The 21039-nt window shown below is 40.7% G+C and overlaps 1 protein-coding gene across 3 annotated transcripts in view; it reads right to left on the bottom strand.

Moving 5' to 3' along the window:
- LOC109916756 (regulating synaptic membrane exocytosis protein 2-like) overlaps positions 1–21039 on the bottom strand; it is a 913938-nt gene that overhangs the window by 479607 nt on the left and 413292 nt on the right. For all 3 annotated transcript variants that reach the window (XM_048595802.1, XM_048595803.1, XM_048595804.1), the window contains one exon: positions 1644–2593. In XM_048595802.1, coding sequence (XP_048451759.1) covers positions 1644–2593 — 950 coding nt within the window. The remainder of the gene's footprint in view (positions 1–1643; positions 2594–21039) is intronic.

The raw sequence follows: 21039 nt of genomic DNA, 5'->3' as shown, positions 1-21039 counted from the left end.
AAATTCCAGATCAAGACAAAACACTGAGGCATGCTAAAATACACAATTACTTTACATAGGGTGGTCTATATCTTGCTAAGCCCTCACCTTTCCACTCTGACCAGGTATACAGGAATGACAGGTTCTCCACAGGTTTCTTCTGAACATTCTAATGACTGTTGTCAATAACATTTAAAAAGATACCATTCTTATACAAACAGTTAGGCCACAGGCTTTTCATTCATCATAATAATTGCTTTTGAATTTATTTTGAATCCAATTAATTAAATGGCAGAAAAAGCATAGTCAGAGGTAACCAATAACTATAAATGCTGTCATTTCCTGGCATAACAAACTCAGTCCTTGTAATGGTGCTTCAGACAGCATTCATTTGCATGCCTGGATGATGCATGTTAGCAGGTTCTTCAATGGTGAGGCATCAAAACTCAACCTAATCTATGCCTCTTCTTATGCTTCCAAGTGGAAAACAACTGTTAACCTAGCTGAGATCTGCTCATTCAATGCAAACTAGTGATAGGAACTTGATCTACCTGGGCAATATGGATCAGTTGGTTGAATGATAAATTCACAGAGCTGCATCACATTTTGTACAATTCACAAACTATAGAACACGTTTATGTAACAACACAAAATGAAAATGATTGAAGATAATCTAGCAGAATAAATAGCAGTGCAGACATTAAGAAATGGCTTCGTAATGAGTTTTTACATTTCAATCTATTCTGAAACTGGAAATGATGGTTGTATATCTTTGTAGTTGATTTTAAAAAACTGCATTTTCCAAAATAATCCTTTTTTTTGAATCACAGAATTCCATTGCCAATGTTTTCCTTCCTCACCAGACAGTAGGAATATTGAATAGAATTTATTCCAATGGTCCCAAATGCACAATTATACCTCATCTGAGTTTCTGTGTAAAATAACTCAGGAGAAAAGGAAGGCACTTAGCACGCTAAGTCAATGTTGGGTTTTTCAAATGATAATTGGTCCCACTCTTTGGCTCTTTCTGTGTAGTCCTGGTATTGTTATCTTCTCTTACAAGTATTAATGAGATTTTTTTTAAATGATCAAATGTTTCCTATTAAGCAGTTCATTCCAAATCCTTTCCATTTACTGCAAGAAGTATTTTCTCATATCGCCTTTAGTCTTTTTGGCAGATCACCTTAAACTATTCCCTCTGATTACTGACTATCCCTAATACCTGCTGAAAGTTTCCTTTTTTTAAGTCTATCCAAACTCTTCAACATTTTAAACATTTCTATCCAATCTCCTCTTAGTTTAACTGCTCTAAGAACAATCCCAGTTTCTGTTCTTTGATACAGAGGCACATGACTGATCCCAGCCCTCTGCTCATTTCAAGTTCACATACAGTATCCCATTGTCCAGCAAGCATAACTGGACAATGACCAGCAAAGGTCGTCATGAATATATTTTCAATTGCTTACCCATCAAAGCTAATGGTATTTGTCAACCCCTTACTGCTCTGCAGATACGCAATGGACAAGGATCAAATTTGTGAACAGTCTGATCTAAGCAATCAAACTGCGAAATTTTGAATCTACATCTGCACAATATTAACTTAATTAAAATTAGATAATAATTTAACCCAGCAAAAATGTGAAATAAAGTCTCTTAATGCTTACCTTTTTCACTGACACTTTCACTCTCAATCTCTACATCATCACAGCTGGTGTATTCTGGAGTAGATGCAAGTTCTTCCTCTGAGCTACTCAATGACAGTTGGCGTGTTTTACCTCCTTTCTTGGTTTTGTGTGGTTTGGGTGGTGGTGGCCTTACCGATTCAGACTGGTCTGAGCTGAGCGAGTCATTTCGTAGCATGGTTTCCATCTTTTCCCGTTTTGTCTTCTTAACAGCAGAACTTGGATCCAAATGGTGTTGTTTCCGCAATGACTCTGAACTGCGCATGTTACTCCTATCAAATGGGATCGGACTTCGACGAGGTGTCGGTGGACTGTGATTTGGGGTCCTTTGCCAACCAGGACTTGACCCTTGCATGTCTTGAGTTCTTTCCACAGAGTAAGAACGTTGATTTTGCACAGGAACTCTACGGTCACATGCAGAGCGTTGTCTCGACTGCCTTTCCATTCTATGCATTGAGACTTGTGCATCATCCATCTCTGTATAAGCCAACGACACATCACTATGTCTTCGTTCGTGACGCACCCTAGATACTTCAGCATGCATCCGCATTTGCTCCTCATACGGTTGAGGTTTGACTGGGTAACGAGCCAAATTTGGATCACTGCGATAACGAGCTTGGTACTCCTCCTCTTGCTTTTGTCTTTCATATTCATCCCTAGTTTGTACATCAATATCCTCATCTACAAAATCTCTGCACTCTTGAGACCTTCTTCGACTTCTACGATTGGAGTCCCTACTTTCTCTGTGCTCAATGTGTTCAGAATCATCATAAGTCCGTGGCCCCCGCAGGGATCGTTTGTCACGATCTGCATATTCTGTAGGAGATCGTTGCATTGCACTTTCCAAAAGTGCATACTGTGATGAATCTACTCTCTCATCCCTCTGGTCGTATTTTCGATTGTGTTCCCTGGATGTTGATGGGCTCCTTTTCCTGAGTGGATATAAGCAAAAAAAAACATTAATCACGGCTATTTTACCAATAATGTTTAGAAGTAAGACATTTGACTCAGTGACTTTGTCTAGAAATTGTGAAGGCAGTCAAGCATCAATTAGGCTACTGTGTAGTCATCATAAATGAAAATATTATAGCAATTTATTTAATTGTCATTAATCTTCAATTCAACTAACAGTGCAGCAGAACACAGCACTTCAACGTCAGATCATTTAACCACTTCTTAGAAAACACTGCAATGAATAGCAAAGTATTTAAATCCACAGATTATCCTTCTACTGCTTTATACGCCTATTTTAAGAATATGACCATGTTTTAAAATGCAGTTTTGCTAAATGTACTATCTGGCTTTACCTTTCTATTTGCCATTGCACATCTGGGAGTTGGAGAGCATTCTGTCCAAAAGAATGCATCAAATCCTGGCTGGAAAGTATTTTTCTTTAATCTCCCAGGCTCAGCAAAATTACATTCGGAAGCTTGCAATAATTGCAGCTTTGCCAAGGTTTGCATACACAATTATTCCCCTATATAACGAAATTTCAGCCACATTAAAAAAATTGGAATCTTCAGAGCCATCTCAAAACTAAGCGAGACCCACCAATTCAACTTTGACAGGCGATGACCTAAAGTGAAGACTACTGGGAAGAGTACTGATGAGTTTTACAATTTAATGCTGTTATCATGTGCTGTATATAGCTGGAGGTCAAGTAAGATTTTACCCTCTAAGGAGGATTATGGTACTTAACTGATTACTGACTTGCAGTTATGCCTGTAAAATGCAGGATTGTCTTTAGCATTCTCCTCTGTACCACAGAAATTATTATTTCACTCCAAATCATGCACTTAGATTGAAGCAAATCCTCCATATGTAATAGCTTTGAATTAACTTCTTTCACAACCTGCAATCTCAGAACTCTGCACAGTGGTGTTAACAAAATGCCATGCAAAGCAGTGGTTATTGAAAAGATAGTAGACATTGTTTGAAACTACAACACAAACATTAACATGTATCGTTGACTTTGTATTATAAAATGCTCTTCATATTCCAATCATGAATGATGAATCCCAAAGATATCTCCCAGCATATTTTGTCTATTCAGTATATTAGTTTTAAAACTAATATACTGATACAGATATAATTATATATACATAGATACATAAACATACTGATACATTGCTAAGGTGATATAGAAATATGTTTTATCACTGCAAACAACTAAGCAATCAATTATCTATCATTTTCTGATGTGGTTGGAACCCAGCCAATTTTGGAAGACATTCCAATTTAGTCAGCACTATTCACTGCAGCTTATCAGAAGGGTTGCCTTTGACAGAGCAAGAATTAAATGTAGAAGATTTGAATCATGATAATGTGGAAACAAAGAATGAATCTTTTCTCATTGAATCCAGCATAAGGGGAAGTGCAGGAATGAATTACAAAGAGACCTTGAACAATTGGGTCAATGGACTGAGGAGGGACAGAAGAGTTTAATTTTGGATGCAAGATTTTGCATTTTGGCAAAACAAATGAGGACAAGACTTGTATATTAATGGTAAGGCCTTGGATGGTGTTGTAAAACAGATAGTCCTAGGGGTTCAGGTACATAATTCTTTGAAATTTGCATCATGGGTAGACAGGGTGGTTAAGGCATTTAGCATGCTTGCCTTCATTGCTCAGAACTTTCAGCATCAGAGTTCAGACGTCATATTGAGGTTGTACAGCACCTCTTATAGAGTTTATGCTTACTCGTAATCTGTAGAAGCCTGCTATAGGAAGGATATTATTAAATAGGAGAGGATTCAGAGAAGATTTACCAGGATGTTGCCGGGAATGGAGGGTTTGAGTTATAAGGAGAGACTGGATAGGCTGGGACCTTTTTCATTGGAGGATAGGAGGTTGAGGGGTCACCTTAAAGAAGTTCATAAAATTTAAGGTGGCAGGAGAAAGATTAAATAGACATGAGAAGCAACTTTATTTTTTATAAAGAGAGTGGTTTCTCTGTGAAATGAACTGATGGAGGAAGTGGTGGAAGCAGGTACAGTTGTAATGTTTAATATGTACATGAATAGGAAAGGTTAGGAATGATGTGGGGCAGGAGCAAGCAGATGAGACTTCTTTAGTTTGCAAAGATGGTTGGCATGGACTAATTGGACCAAAGAGTCTGTTTCCATGATCTGTGACTGCTGTCCTAAGTGCAAAATGATACTGAAAGAACCTGACAGCAGTTATCAAAAAACATGATTTAAAATTCTACTTGAGCTCCAAATTATGTAATAACACATAATTTGGATCTGCAAATGTTAATACATATGCACCGATGGTAAGATGAGAAGACCTGTTGACAGTAAAGTGTTATTTTTAAATGTTTAATTCCAAAAGTTTCCAACAACATTTTCTGTACCACACAATACCATTAAGTTCAACACATTGATATGAAAGAAAGAAGATCAATTTCAATGACTGTTCAATTGGAAAGAGCACTAGCCATGATTCTCTTATAACCCCCTGAAAGAAGTGAATTCATTATAGGAGGATAGCAACAGGCTTTCCTGTGCTGTGTCTTCCTTTCATTATCCAACATCTGTCAACCCTCATCAGTTAGACTCACACACAGAGAACATTTAGTTGGATAAATACCAAAGGCAGAACCTATGGATCAATTTCAAAACTTAGAAGAAGCAAGTCACAAAAGACATTGATCTAGAATTGTGGAACTCAATAGAGTATGCTTGAGCATACTCAAGATGAGAACTGTTTGTTTTTTTCACATGTAAACATATGCTCCTTGGAGTGATTAGTTTGAGCTCAGCAGAGGATAAGGATGGCATTTGTCACAATGTTCTTTCCCTCCTTTTTCTGATAATATTCTCCCCTCTCCAAAGGGATTATGAGGAGGAAAACAGATTACGAGTAAGCTTGCAGGAAACATACACACACATTGTAAATGTTTCTATAAATATGTGTGAGAAAAAAAGATTAGTGAAGACAAATATAAGTCTCTCACAGACAGAAACAGGGGAAATTATAATTGGCTTCAAAAGATGGTAGGCCAATTAAATAGAGACAGCAAGAACTGCAGATGATGGAGTCAGACAACACAGTGTGGAGCTGGGGGAACACAGCAAACCAGGCAGCATCAGAGGAGCAGGAAAGTTGACGTTTCGGGTCAGGACCCTTCTTCAGAAATGGGGAGAGGGAAGGGAGCTGGGAAATAAATATAGAGAGGAGGGGTGGTGCTGGGGAAGTTAGGTGGGATGGTGATCGGTGAGTGCAGGTAGGGAGTGGTGGGGATTGGTCAGCGAGGTGGGTGGGGCGGATAGGTGGGAGAGAAGATTGCCAGGTTGTGTCAGGTCAAGGAGGCAGGGATAAGAGGGAGGGTTGGACATGGGATGAGGCTGGTGGTAGGGAGATTTTAAAACTGGTGAATTCCATGTTTTGGCCTTTGGGCTGTAAGCTCCTGAGGCAGAATATGAGATGTTGCTCCTCCAGTTTGCAGGTGGTTGTCACTGTGATACTGAAGGACACTCAGGATGGATGTGTCACCCAGGGAGTGGGAGGGGGAGTTAAAATGGTTGGTGACTGGAAGGTGTTGTCGTTTGTCATGTACAGAGCGCAGATGCTCTATGAAACGGACTCCGAGTCTACACTTGGTCTCGCCAATGTAGAGGAGGCGATACAGGGGGCAGCAGATACGGTAGACCAAGTTGATGAATGTATAGGTGAACCCAACTGATATGAAAGGTTTGTTTTGGGCATTTAATGGAGGTGAGGGGGGAGGCGTAGGGGCAGGTGTAGCACTTCCTGAGGTTGCAGGGAAAGGTGCCGGGTGTGGTGGGGCTAGTGGGGACTGTGGAGCAGACGAGGGAGACACAGAGAGAGTGGTCCCTGTGCAAGGTGTAGCTGTTGGAATTGGTGGGCTTGAAAGAGACATCAGTTTTGAGGTGGTCACCACAGATGGAGACAGAAAGGTCCAGGAAGGAGAGGAAGGAATCAGAGATGGTCCAGGTGAATGAGAGGTTGGGGTGAAAAGTGTTAGTAAAGTTGATGAATTGTTCAAACTCCTCATGGAAGTATGAGGCAGCGCCAATAAAGTCGTCAATGTAACAGGAAGAGGTGGGGGATAGTGCCAGTGCAGCTGCGGAAAAGGGACCGTTCCATGTATCCTACGAAGAAGCAGGCATGGCTTGGGCCCATGCAGGTGTCCATGGCCACCCCCTTAGTCTGTAGGAGATTAAATACATATTAAATACAAATTAAATACCAATTAAATGCATAGTTTGGTTCTGTCTTCACAAAGGAGGACACAAATAACATCTCAAAAATGTTGGGAGGAACACAGGGTCTTGTGAGACAGAGGAACTGAAGGAAATCAATGTTAGTAGGGAAATGGTGCTGGAGAAACTGATGAGATTAAAGGCCAATAAATCCCCAGTGCTCAATTATCTAAATCCCAGTGTAATTAAGGAAGTGGCCCTAGAAGCAGTGGATGCATTGGTGATCATCTATTAAGATTCTACAGGCTCTGGAACAGTTCCAATGCATTGGAGGGTTGCTAATGTGACCCTTCTAATTCAAAAAAAGGAGATAAAGGAAAAATAGGGAATTATTGGCCAGTTAACCTGGCACTGGTAGTGAGGAAAATGCTAAAGTCCATTGCAAAAGATTTAGTAGCAGAGGACTTAGAACATCGGGAAAGGATTGGACAGTCAGCATGGATTTATGAAAGGGAAATCCCGCTTGACAATTGCACAGCAATTTTTCGAAGATGCAACTAGTAGAGTTGATAATGAGGGGGCCAGTGGATGTGGTTTACTTGGATGTACAGAAAGCTTTCAATAAAGCCCTGCATAAGAGACAAGAGTATATAAAAATTCAAGCAGAAGGGATTGAGGAAAGTTTACTGACATGAATAGAGAACTGATTAGCATACTGATTAGCGTACTGGAAACCAATAGTCAGAATAAATAGACCATTTTCTGAGTGGCAGGCAGTGCCCAGTTGAGTACCGCAGGGATCAATGATTGGACCCTAGCTGTTCACAATATATATTAATGATTTAGAGGAAGGAGCTAAATTTAATATCTCCAGGTTTACAGATTACACAAAACTGAGTGAGAGGGTGAACTGTGAGGAGGATACAATACACTTAGGGTTGGGTTAGAGTTTAGAAATAAAAATAAGAGGTGATTACCTTGCCGGAATTATATTACAGACCTCCCAACAGTCAGAGGGAGACAGAAGAGCAGATATGTAGGCAAATCATAGAAAGGTGTCAGAGAAACAGGTTAATATTGTTAACTGGGATCACCATACAGTGAAAGGATTAGACAGGGCAAAATTTTTAAAAGTGCAACCAGGACAGCTTTTTGTGGAATTATGTAGATAGTTCTACGAGAAATGGGGCAGTGCTAGACTTAATCCTAACAAATGAAGCTGGTCAAGTACTTAAAGTTTCAGTGGGTGAGCATTTTGGGGATAGTGATCATTACTCTAAGTTTAAAAGTCGTAATGGAAAGGAATAAGGATGGTGCAGAAGTGTCTAAACTGGGGGAAGGCCAATTTTAATATCATTAGAGAGGATCTGGTAAACATAGACTGGGAGCAGCTACCGCAGGTAAGTCTACATTTGGGAAGTGAAAAAGAGTTTTAAAAATACTAAAGTGAGAATTCCGTGCCAGCATTTTCCTCTAAGACTGAAAGGCAAGGGCAACAAGTCCAGAGAACCCTGGATGTCAGGGGATATCATGAATTTGATAAAGAAAAATTGAGGAAGCTTATGTTAGGTGCAGCGTATTAAAACTAGTATACAGAGTACAGGAGATTGCTTTGAAAGGAAATTAGGAGAGCAAAGAGGGGCCACGAAATATCTTTGGCAGATGGGCTCAAGGAAAACCCCAAGGCTTTTTTTATAAGTATATTCAAAATAAAAGATTACCAAGGAAAGACTGGGACCTATTAGGCAACAAAGGGGGCAATCTGTGCGTGCAGCCAGAGGAAGTGGGTGAGGTCTTGAATAAATTCTTCACATTTGATTGCAGAGGAGAAAGTCATTGAAGTTGGGGATTTCAGTTGGGATGATGAGGTTCTAGAATATGTTAAGATTAATAATGAGGAAGTATTAGATGTTTTAGCATAAACCCCCCAGGACCTTATGAGAGTTATGTAATGAGTGGCAAGGGACAAGATTGCTGGAGCCCTGTTAGCGATATTTAATATTTTGCTGGCCACAGGCAAAATGTCAGATGCGTGGATGATATCTAATGTTGTACCTTTGTTCAAAAAGGGCAAAGATATTAAGCCAGATAATTACAGGCTCTTAGTCTGATGTCAGTAGGACGTAAATTATTAGAAAAATTCTGAAGCACAGGATTAAACAATACTTGGAGAGGCAGGGATGGATCAGATTTAGTCAGCATGGATTTGTAGGAGAGTGATCCTCTCTGACAAATTAAACAAGTTTTTTAAAAAGGTAACTAAATATATTGATGAGGGTAGTGCAGTTGATGTGACTTACATGGACCTTACAAAGGCCTTTGACAAGGTCCCACATGGAAGATTGGTTCAAAAGGTAAGAGCCCATGCGATCCAAGGCAAGTTAGCAAAGCGGATCCAAAATCACCTTACAAACAGAAGGCAAAAGGTGATGATGGAGGGTTGTTTTTGCTATTGAAAGCCTGTAACCAGCGGTGTATCATTGAAACCTTTGCTGTTTGTTATGTACATTAATGACTTGAATTTGAATGTAGAAGGTATAATTAGTAAATAAGCTGATGACATGAAAATTGGTGATGTTGATAGTGACGAGGATGGTCTCTGGCTTCCGTCTGATATTGACCAACTGGGAAATTGGATAGAGCAATGACTCCTAATTTCCTTTCAAAGCAATCTCCTGCACTCTGTATACTAGTTTTAATATGCTGCACCTAACATAAGCTTCCTCAAGTTTTCTTTATCAAATTCATGATATCCCCTGACATCCAGGGTTCTCTGGACTTGTTGCCCTTGCCTTTCAGTCTTAGAGGAAAATGCTGGCACGGAATTCTCACTTTAGTATTTTTAAAACTCTTTTTCACTTCCCAAATGTAGACTTACCTGCGGTAGCTGCTCCCAGTCTATGTTTACCAGATCCTCTCTAATGATATTAATCATTATAAGTGCAAGGTGATGCATTTTGGGAGGTCTAAAAAAAAGGAAGGATACACATAATGTATGGTAGGTCGCTAGGGTAAGTGAGTGGCAGAGACACTTTAGTGTACAAGTCTATAGATCCTCGAAGGTTTCAGCACAGAAAGAGTGGTGAAGAAGGCATATGGGATATTTGCCTTCATTAGCCGAGCATTGAATATAGGAGCAAGAAAGACTTGTTACAACTTTATAAAACATTGGTTAGGCCACAGATGGAATACTATGTGTGGATTATTCGAATAGCAATAGATTGGGAAAGGGGGAGGTGCAATGAGACCTGTGACCTTGTACACCAGTCACTGAATGTAAGCATGCAGGTGCAGCAGGCAGTGAAAAAGACAAATGGTATGTTGGCCTTCATTGTAAGAGGATTCTAGTACAGGAGTAAGAATGTTTGCTGCATTGATACAGAACCTTGGTGAGACCACACCTGGATTATTGTTTTGGTCTCCTTATTTGAGGAAATGTGTTTCTAGTTATGGAGGGAATGCAGTGAAGGTTTACCAGACTGATTCCTGGGATGACAGAATTGCCATACAAGGAGAGACTGAATCAGTTAGGATTATATTAATTAGAGCCTAGAAAAATGAAGGGGTTATCTCAGAATCCTGTAATACACTGACAGGACTAGACAGGATAAACAAGGAAGGCTGTTCCCAATGACTAGGGAGTGCAGAACTAGGGGTCAGAGTCTAAAGATATGGGGAAGGCCATTTAGGACTGAGATATTGAGAAATTTCTTCATCCACAACACAGTGAGCCTGTGGAATTTTCTGTGATGGGAAGTAATTGAGGCCAAAACATGAAATGTTTTCAAGGAGGAGTGAGACATAGCTCTTAGGGCTAAAGGGTACAGATAGAAAGCAAGAAAAAGGTACCGACTTGTGATGGTCAGTCATGATCATTTTAATGGTGAAGTAGGCTTAAAGGGACAAATGGTGTACTTCTGGTCCTATTTCTATATTTCTATGTTCAGGCTTCTATGTTTAGACTTCTTGTTTGAATTCAATTCCACAAGTACTGATTATCTTCCAATATGTCACTCAAATAGCCATTGTGCAGTATATATCAACACAACAAATACTATCATTGTTCTCACATGAGCTACACACACTCCATAATCTGGGAGTGAGAACACTGGCCAATTTTCTTGTCCCTTTTAAGGTGGATTCACTTCAAAAGAAGCATCTTACTCGTGACACCAACTGGAATGAGACAGCTGTAGTGTAGATGTCACAATCCTGAGATTACAGCCACGTCCATTCCCAAAAGCTAACAATACCACAACACAGCCAATCAGCACCTGCATCCCTGGATGTCAATTATAAACTTCACATGTTGGCAGAACACTTTTAGATTTATGGAATGATACTGGCATAGCAATGATGTCACTGGACTATAATGCAGAGGCCCAGGCTGATACTCGGGGAAAATGGGTTCAAATCCCATGACTGCAGCTGGTGGAATTTAAATTCATTGAATAAATCTGGATACAAAGCCAGGACTTAAACTTCCCAGTCTCTACAATGTGGGCCATGCTGAAAAGGTTGGGAAATTGTGAGAGATGGCCAGTGAAGAGACAAAAGTTTCCATTTCCAACCAAGTGTTGAATGCTGAGATAAAATTCTTGCTGGTGAGCAGTAAGAGGCCTATAGACATGCATTATCATCTCATTATGATATTTTCACACTGACATTCAGCTTCCCATTCTCCCATAAAAAAATAGATGGTGACAATTCCCAAATAAAAGTCAGAGTGGTAACCTGGTGTCTCCAGCTCGCTCTTCCAGCCATCCATCACCACCAGCATCTCAGGGCACATTTCAGGTATCCACCAGGACCTTCATACCTCAGTGGATAGAGCAGACATCAATTTGCCTCTGCCTGACATGCCTGGAGCAATTCTCGGGTGCTGTGCTGGGCAGGTGTAGGCTGCCAGTCCTTGACTGGGCGCATGACTGAACTTTAAAGATGTTACCAGGGATCCCAGAGGTATATCCACCCAATGGCAAGTGGAAGATTGTGACAAGAGGAATGCCACAGAGGCATGGCGCAGAGATAATGAGGCCGGTTTGGAAAGGAAGCACAAGAAAATTCACCAGGGCTTGTGGAGAGAAGCCCTCAAATGAACCTTGCTAAAAATACACTGAACCAGTTTCTAATTATGATTGTTGCCATTACTGAAATTGATTGTCAAAGAACCAACCTAGTTCACTAATGTCCTTCAAAGAAATCTGCCATGCTTACCTGGTCTAGCTTATGTGCAATTCCAGTTACAATAATGTAGTCATCTCTTAACTGCCCTCTGAAATGGCTGGGCATGGCATTTAATTCATCAACAGTCAGGGATGGGAAACAAATGCTGACCTTGTTGGTGACACCCATTAGTTATGAAAAATTTTTTTAAAAGTCACAAAGAAGCTCATGAAGTAATCACAGTGGCAAAAACAAGCAATTCTTGTTACTTCACTTTATGGTTTGATATGAACAGAGAAATATTGGAGTTGGTTATTGATCCATTTTAACTTTTCTTGCCTTTCAAACAGACCATAATCATATCTGTATCTTCAATTCAGTTATCCACATTGGTTTTGAAACAGTTAATCCTGCAGCACGGTGGCTCAGTAGTTAGCACTGCTGCCTCACAGCGTCAGGGACAGGGTTTGATTCCATCCTTGAGCGACTGCCTGTGTGCAGTTTGCACATTCTCCCTGTGTCTGCGTGGGTTTCCTCTGGGGTCTCCGGTTTCCTCCCACAGTCCAAAGATATGCAGGCTAGGTGGATTGGCCATGCTAAATTGCCTTTAGTGTTCAGGATGTATAGATTAGGTGGGTTATCAGGGAAGAATGGTTCTGGGTAGGATGCTGTGAGGGTCAGTGTAGTCTTGTTGGGCCGAAGGGCCTGTTTCCACACTGTAGGGATTCTGTGATAATATATTTAAATCAAACTTTTCATATTTTCGATAGGTCTACCCTGAACAGCTCATGTGACCAGTAATTCCGGATTTCTCCTCCATTACCTGATGATTTACTTCCTCATATCACCAATGATTAAAGGTTATGTCCCACTGTTCTGGGTCTTCTCACAGTTTCTACTTAGCAATTCCTTTAATCATCTTATTAATCAATTACATCACCTGATATCTAATATTTGAGGGAGTAATATCTAGTCTATTCAAGCTTACTAAATTAGAGCTTTGTCTACTCAAAGTCTATTCTCAAATTTAATCTTTCCAGCCCTGGTAAATCTGTGATGCATCCCATTAAAGACTAATATATTCATTGCTGAGGAGCCTTGAGAAGAACTGAACACAGCGCTCCACATAAGATGGTCTTTCTAGAGCTTTACACAATTGCAGCATTACATTCAACACTTGATATTCTAGCTTCTTTGAAGTAACGGCTAACATTCCATTAGCAATTTTAATTCATTTTTGTTCCAGCCCAGTATTTTTTGCGGTCTTTATACTTGAACCATTAAAGCTCTACGCTCTTCCTCAATGCCTCACTTCTCATCATTTAGAAAGTAGACTGATTTTTTTGGCTCTCTTTTCCTTCATGTAGGTCATTGAGAAATCACAGTGTAAACCTAAGGTTTCAGTTAAAATCACTGGAGGCCACTGTCCAGGACAACCAGCCAATTTGAGAACATACTCATTCAAAGTCTTTTTACGCTATGTATGGTAGAAAGAAATGATAGAAGGTTTACTCTTAGTCTCTGCTTCCTAACCAATTCCCTGGCCATGTTAATAACTTGCTTCATTTTTATGAACTGTTCCTTGTGCAGTATTTTACTGCTTGCCTGCTGGAAGTCAATATAAATGACATCCATGAATATTCCATCATCAATCACATTCAGTTTTCTAAGATTTGTCCATTCTTAATTTGGTTTTGTCCTTTTGATTTGGAGGTCAGATTTTAATGAGATGCACAGTGGGATATTGGTTTAGACCAGTTCACGGAAAAGAAAAGCAGGTACAGTGTATAACAGGCTGCCAATTTGCTACGATCCTATTTCATGCTAATGGTAGGGATTAACTTTACTCTGTTCTTTTTTTTTTAAATTTGGGTCATTACAGGATCATGTTTTCATAAGCAGATTTCTAGTGAAACATCATTAAGAAAGCAATCATAATGTGAAAACTTTCTGGAATGTCTTCTCCTTACCTTGTGTGGCTCTTGCACCTGTTCTTCTACAATGTTAAGGTGTCGTACAAAGCAGACATGAGGACGTTGAAATATTTAAAAAGAAAATCTGCATGCCCTCATTTCAAAAGAAAGTTGCTGACCTTTAAGATAGTTGCCAGAGGTCAACTGACATTTGGAACCACAAGTTGGGCAAGCCTTTATAAAGGTGATTATAATGGGCCTGCCTCGAAAGCATATTTAAGCAATGTTGCACATCCCACTGTCGAGAATTGCTCCAAAACAGTAACGGCAACAAGTTCCGAGAAACCCTTCCATATATGCTAGATAACAAAGGAGATTTAACACAACACATTACGCATAAGGATATGCAGAGGGCCATCATCTGCATCTGTGCTACGTCATTGGCTCTGACCCTGGGAGGTGCAAGTGACTTCATTGATATGAACACAGAATTGATTGCTTGTCATTGTGTACCAATGTCCAGTCATCACGTAACTGGATCTATTTATAATGAAAGGCTTTCAAATTTTAAAATCCTGCTTGCTTTGGCAGTCAACAGAAGTAAAAACAGGAGAAACATCACTGCAGAAATGAAGTTACAACGCCCAATCTTCACAAAGACAGAGAACTTCAAGTTTAAAGCCTCCCTGAAATTCTGCCACTGTTATAAATGAACTGCTCAAAGACATCAGTTTGGGAACACACTTAAAACCTCAAAATTGAACTATTTTTATTATGGGAGAAAAGAAAACAAAATAGTTTTTTTGTCTGTCTCTCTCTCTCTCCCTCCTGTCTGCAACACAGACAATGTATGAAAATGCCCATAATGAAATAAATGGTAAGATCTCCCTAAGAAAAGGATGTGATAATATCGTGATTGGTACAAGGGCTGGTGGATATCATTCAGTAGGAGATCCTCGATTGGGGTTGTTAGCCTGTGCCATTCAGGGAGTTCTGACTGACAGATATGAACAGGAGTCTCAGAGATTCTCTTCATTCTAGGGACTAGCTCTGAGCTGGATGGTCAGAGCCCTTGTATTGTGTTGTGTGAATAACGGGTGAATTGGTGATGGGATACCAGTCTCAATGAGTTATTTCAGTGGCAACAGGATAAAACAGTATGTTCCTGATGAAACTTTGTTCACAACAGTGGTCTTTGAGTTGGGATAAGATTTCTGGCATCATGCCTTGATTTTGGAAGCTTGACTCATTTGATCCTGCCATTGAAGACTAGTCCCAGTATGTGGAAAGAAAGTGTTATTTTTTCCAGGCAAATGACATTGCGGTAGATGAAAAGCAACGAGCAATTCTTCTGACTGCTTGCAGACCCACAGCATTTTCAGTTATTAGGAGCCTAACTTTCCCTCAGGTACAAGATACTTTCAAGAGTTGATGGATTTAATTAGTGGATATTACAACCCCAAGCCTCCTCTAATTTTGAGACATTATCAGTTTTATTCAGCAGTTTGAGAACCAGGGGAATCCATATCAGGATTTTTGATGAGGTTAGGATGACAGGCAGAGGCATGTGATTTTGGGTTAACTCTGAATGAGTTCTGAGACCCCATTTGGTATCTGGGTTTAATGACATAAACATGCAAAAATGCCTAACAGCTGAAGCCTGTTTGGACTCCAAACAGGCACTACAATTGGCTTTGTCATCAGAAAATGTGGCAGGTGGAAAATGTGAGCTACAGGACATTCCGATGGAAGCAGACACTATCACTTGTCCGACTGAGCTTGAGGAACACCATTTGAGTGCAGGCAATCGTATAGCCTCATGCAGGACGTATTGTGAGCAGAGTGACCCTAGGTCAGCCCACAGCAAAACCCCAAAACAAAGCAGAGCCTCGGTGAAGTGGCTAAAATGTTCTTCAGGAATCAGGCTGGAATCCGTTGCAGTTGCTGCCGATATGCGGATTCAAGACAGCAAAGGAATACGAGGTCTGACTTGTGTAAGAGAACTCCTAGGCCAGTATCCAAGACAGTGCACACCCTGGAAAGCCCACCTACATGTGATATGAAACAGTCAAATTGCTTAGTAACATCCAAATCAGAACCAAAATAAATGGTTAACTGGTCACCCTGTAAAATGTGTCAGTGATTGCAGAGCCAGTCTTTAATAAGATTTACTTTGGACTCCAACTCCTTTGCACAAGGCCTCAGCCAGACTAAGAACATATACTGGGGAGCTATTACAGATTAAGGGTACAACTTCAGTTCCAATCTCTAATAGAAACAGTTGGTGCGGTTATCACTGACAGTAGTAAAAGGCTCGGGTCCAAGCTCAATGGGGCTGAATTGGTTGAGGAAGATTCACCTTTATTGGCTCAACATTTTCCGATTAGAAAATGGCTACCTGAGTGAAGTGCAAATTAAATACCTGGAGGTTTTTCAATAAGGCCTTTGGACTATATAAGGAGCTAAGGCCACCTCACATGTTGACCAGGAAGCAATTGCACAATTCTGCAAGGTGTCTTACATGCAAAAGGATAGTCAGAAATCAGGAGACTGGAAAGCGAAAGAATCAAACTTGTTGCAGAATGAGCAGCACCAGTTGTACCATTTGTGAACCCTAATGGGTCAGTTTGCCTTTGTGAAGATTTTAAGGAAATGGTAAAGTGCTTCTTGCAGCTGCATAAATACTCAATCCCTCACATAGAGGACTTGTACACAAAACTGTCGGAGGTGGTGGTGTGGGGGGGTGTGGCGGGGAGCGGTTTGTGTCCTTCACAGCACTGGATATCAGCCATGTGTACCCACATTTGCGACTAGATGAGGAGTCCCACATGGGTTTTGTACCAATATACAAGATTGCCATTGGGTATCATCAGTCTGCATCCTTTTCCAGCGGACAATGGAGAATATTTCACAAGGGCTAACCCAGGTTGCCATTTATCTGGATGATTTGATGTACTAATACCAGGGAAGACCAATAAACAACACTTGGAGAACTTGGATATAGTGCTTAAGACGTTTCTCCCCAGGTGGGTGTATGCCTTGGAAAGAAAAAAAATGTGTTCGAGGCACTTCAAGTATCCTACTTGCACAAAAAGTGTCAACAAGACCAGGTTACACCCATTGGAAGATAAAGTGAAGGTGATCAAAGATGCCTTGGGTCGCACATTTGTACCAGAGCTTAGGTCTTTCCTTAGGTTGGTGGATTATTACAGAAAATGCATACATAGCTTGGCCTTCACCAGCTATTGAAAGAGGGTCAGTGTTGGAAATGGTCACAGAGCTAAAAAGTAGCCTTTAGGGAAGAGAAAAAGCAGCTACTGTCATCTAAGTTGTTGGCCCACTTCAGTCCCAAGCGAGATGTAGTGCTGACATGTAATGCCTCCCGTACAGTATCAGAATAGTGTTGGCTCACTAGTGGCCCAAAGGAGAAGAACGCTAAATAGCGTATGCTTCCCTGACTTTGGCTGATGCCAAACACAAAGACATCCAGATTGGAAAGGAAGGTTTGGCTGCCATCTTTGGTATTACAAAGTTCCACTAATATCTTTATGGACGTAAATTTGTAATTGTAACAGACCACAAACCCCTGGTAAGGCTACTTAATGAAAACAGGCCATCCCGCCCATAGCTTCTGGCCAAATTCAGCAGTGAGCTCTTACTCTGAGTGTGTACAGTTACAAGTTGAAACACTGTCCAGAGGCCAAATAGCAAATGAAGATGCTTTGAGCCTTGTCCCACTGGCAGATACACCACTGGGTGCAGCCTACCCTGGAAGAGACTGCTCTGATTTTAAACCTTCTGGACAACCTCCCAGTCTCCAACAGCTGGTGATGATGGTGCAAGCAAAAGGGCCATCACAACCAGAATTGAAACTCTTCTGGATCCGGTGAGAGCCGATCACTGTAAAGGATGGTATATTATCATGGGGAGCAAGAGTGATTGTCCTGAGTAAAGGTCGCCATTAGATACTGGCTGAACTCCACCAGGGTCATCTGGAGGTTTCCAAAATAAAGATGTTGGCAAGAAGTTACGTCTGGTGGTCAGGATTGGAAACTAACATAGCCACGTTGGTGAGACAGTGCGCAGAGTGCCAACAAGTACAAAAATTACCACCAGCAGCTCCCCCACGTTCGTTGTAATGGCCGGGTAAACCCTGGACTCAGTTACACGTCAACTATTATGGTTCATTCATGGGTTCAATGTCCTCAGTCATTGTGGATGCCCACTTAAAGTGGTTGAACATGCATCGAGTTAATTGTCAAAACTCAAGGATAATGATTGAAAAGCTGCGAGCATCATCTGCAACACACAGATTCCCAGAAGTATTGGCCACAGATAATGAGACGTGTTTTTATCAGCAGGAACTTCAAATATTTCCAAAAATTGAATTGCATTCAACATGTTCAGACAGTTTCATACCATCCATCATCCACTGGTCTGGTGGAAAGAGTAGTCCAAGTGTTGAAGGCAGTCTTAAAGAAACAACCTAAAGCTTCACTTTACACCAAACTATTCCAATCATGTTTGATTATCGTCTCTCACACAACTACAGGGATGGAGATGGGGGGGAAAGATATCAGGAACGCCAAGGCCGGCCAGATGCCTAAGTGACAGAGGTAATTTACTTTAGGGGATGAAGTTTGGTCTCAAAACCACAGAAATGGCCCTGCATAGGTACACGGAGAGGACGAAGCAAGGTCAGGTCCTATGACATAAAAAGTTCAGGTAAGTGAGGCGGACCTGAACAAACATGTAGATTACATGAAAGCTTCTACCTCATAAACGGGGTAAGAGCAAAACATACTCGGTCACTCAGAACAGCCAGAAAACCTGGTAGAAACTGTGGACTCTCCCCCTCCTCCTAGTGTCGAAGAAACCTCAGAGTCCGAGATGGATGCAGCTGATGTTGCAGCCTCAATACCATTGCCAGCTGAAGAGGAATTTCTTCCAAGCAAGAGATGGGCTATAGTCTGCGACACGCCATGTCCAAGTCATAGTCAGAGGAAGGGTCACCGGACCTGAAACGTTAACTCTGTTTTTTCCTTCAAAGATGCTCCAGACCTGATGAGCTTTTCCAGCAACTTTGTTTTTGTTCATAGTCAGAGGAACCAGACTGAGTGTGAAAACATCCCAGGGGAAGCTGCAAGAAAAGGAATAGGCCTGCATCCCCGGGCTTGGGCGGGGGGGGAATGTTGTGATTGGTACAAGGGCCATGTGGATCTCATTGAGTTTGAGATTCCTGATTGGGGTTGTGAACCTAAGCTAATCAAGGAGCTTTGGCTCCTTGTAGTAAACAGTAGTCTGAGCCCGGGTGCTCTTTTGGCAGGGGAGCACATAGTGTCCACCGATGCTTTCAATGTCTTTAGGGAGAGGTGGACGGAGTACTTTATTTCCCCCTCCATCTCCATTCTGATTTAATCCCCACCCTCCCCCTTCACTATTTTTTTTTCATGTAAGCATTGCCCCTGTCAGGTTTTGCTTGTTACTTGCGCCCTAACCACATGGGTGTTTTTCCTGGTGGTGGAAGTACTGAAATTAAAAAAGAAACAGGTGTCTGAGATTCTCTTCATTCTAGGAACTGGCTCTGAACTAACTGGTCAGAGTACTTGTACCTTACACGTGTAAATGAAGAGTGACTTGGTGACAGTATACTGGCATCCGTGGAGTTATTTCAAGCAATCTCTCTGAACTGTTTGATAAGAAAAAAATAGGTCAAATTTCACGTAGGCGTGATTTCAATTCCCATCTGCTCCAGTGATGTGTAATGACATATCGGAAAAGGATGATTAGAAAAATAGGTTAAATTTTTAAAAAATTAAAACTTCACCTGGAGAGTTCTTACGTTGCCATGTTAGAGTACCTCTGAGCCAGGATACCGGAGTTCAAGCCCCACCAGCTCAGAGGTATTTAATAACATCCCTGAAACAGGTTAATTAGAAAGTATCCTCAAACTTCACCTGACAACTAATCCCTTAGATGTTTGAGTTCAAGGAGACTAACAAACTACTTTGAACCCTTTGCTTTATTAGGACCTCACTTTAATCCTCACTTTAAAACATTCACAAAACCACAGGCCTGCTCCATGAGAGACTGCAAATCATAAACCAGAGATTGAATCAATTATTATCTGTAAAGGTGCGCTATCTGTATCCAATCTTAATGGGTGTGCTCATGCACATTGATGAGATAGAGCACATGATGTTGCACTAATTTAGGATATGTGAAATACCTTATTACTGAATTATTTAATTGGAGTATGAACACCAAAGGCAAGAAAGGATGCAAGCATTCCCATTCAAAACATACTGATCATTGGGAATATGACAGAATAAGACGGCATATTCATTCTGTCCATTACAATGAGCCCATCTGTTATCAGAAGGTAATTCATGTGAGTTTAGTAGATATTTTAGAATGGGTAGCTGACTCAACACAAATTACAGTCTCCTATGGAAAATATACGTCACTTCTTGGTAAAAATGAACATTTTAGATCCATAATTTATCAATCTCTCTCCCGATTGCTAAAAATATTGAACAGAAGATACTTTATACTTAATAACATTTAAGCTATTCATTATTGGTATGCCAGTTCTATGTACCACATTGCATTTTTATTAACTGGTGTCCTGAAATTTGGGAAAGGTTATCTAGTAGCAAGTTCAGAATAACATCAGTGTGGGATTGATTGCTTACTTTGGCAGAGAATGACCTGGGGCCTGCCTCCTTACCCTACCCTAAGAGTGGAAGACAATGTCAAAACACCAATGATAAAACAGTTTCCAAGAAAACAGCTAGGGATGAAGCATCAGCAGACTATGAAGCAAGGACTTAACCTTTGGGCAAAGCACCCGAGAATGAATGAATGAATGCCTGTTCTAAACTACGTTTTGTAGCATGGGATAAGTCTAAGCAACATTAAAGCAAGGTACCAGGATATAACAGAATGATAAGGGAGCCAACCTCCTTCCATCTTTGTATCCATTCCAATCCATGTCTGACTTCTTGGGACCTACCCTAAAGCACTGCATTTGTTCTGTATTGTATTTAATTCCTCTACTTGAGATCAGCACTATGAAATGAAGAAGAATTATGTACTGAAGTGAATAACATAAAAAAGTTGTTCAGTTTA

The sequence above is a fragment of the Rhincodon typus genome, chromosome 4 (assembly GCF_021869965.1).
Source record: "Rhincodon typus isolate 14 chromosome 4, sRhiTyp1.1, whole genome shotgun sequence".
Classification (NCBI taxonomy): Eukaryota; Metazoa; Chordata; class Chondrichthyes; order Orectolobiformes; family Rhincodontidae; genus Rhincodon; species Rhincodon typus.
This window is presented reverse-complemented; position numbering and strand designations above follow the sequence as displayed.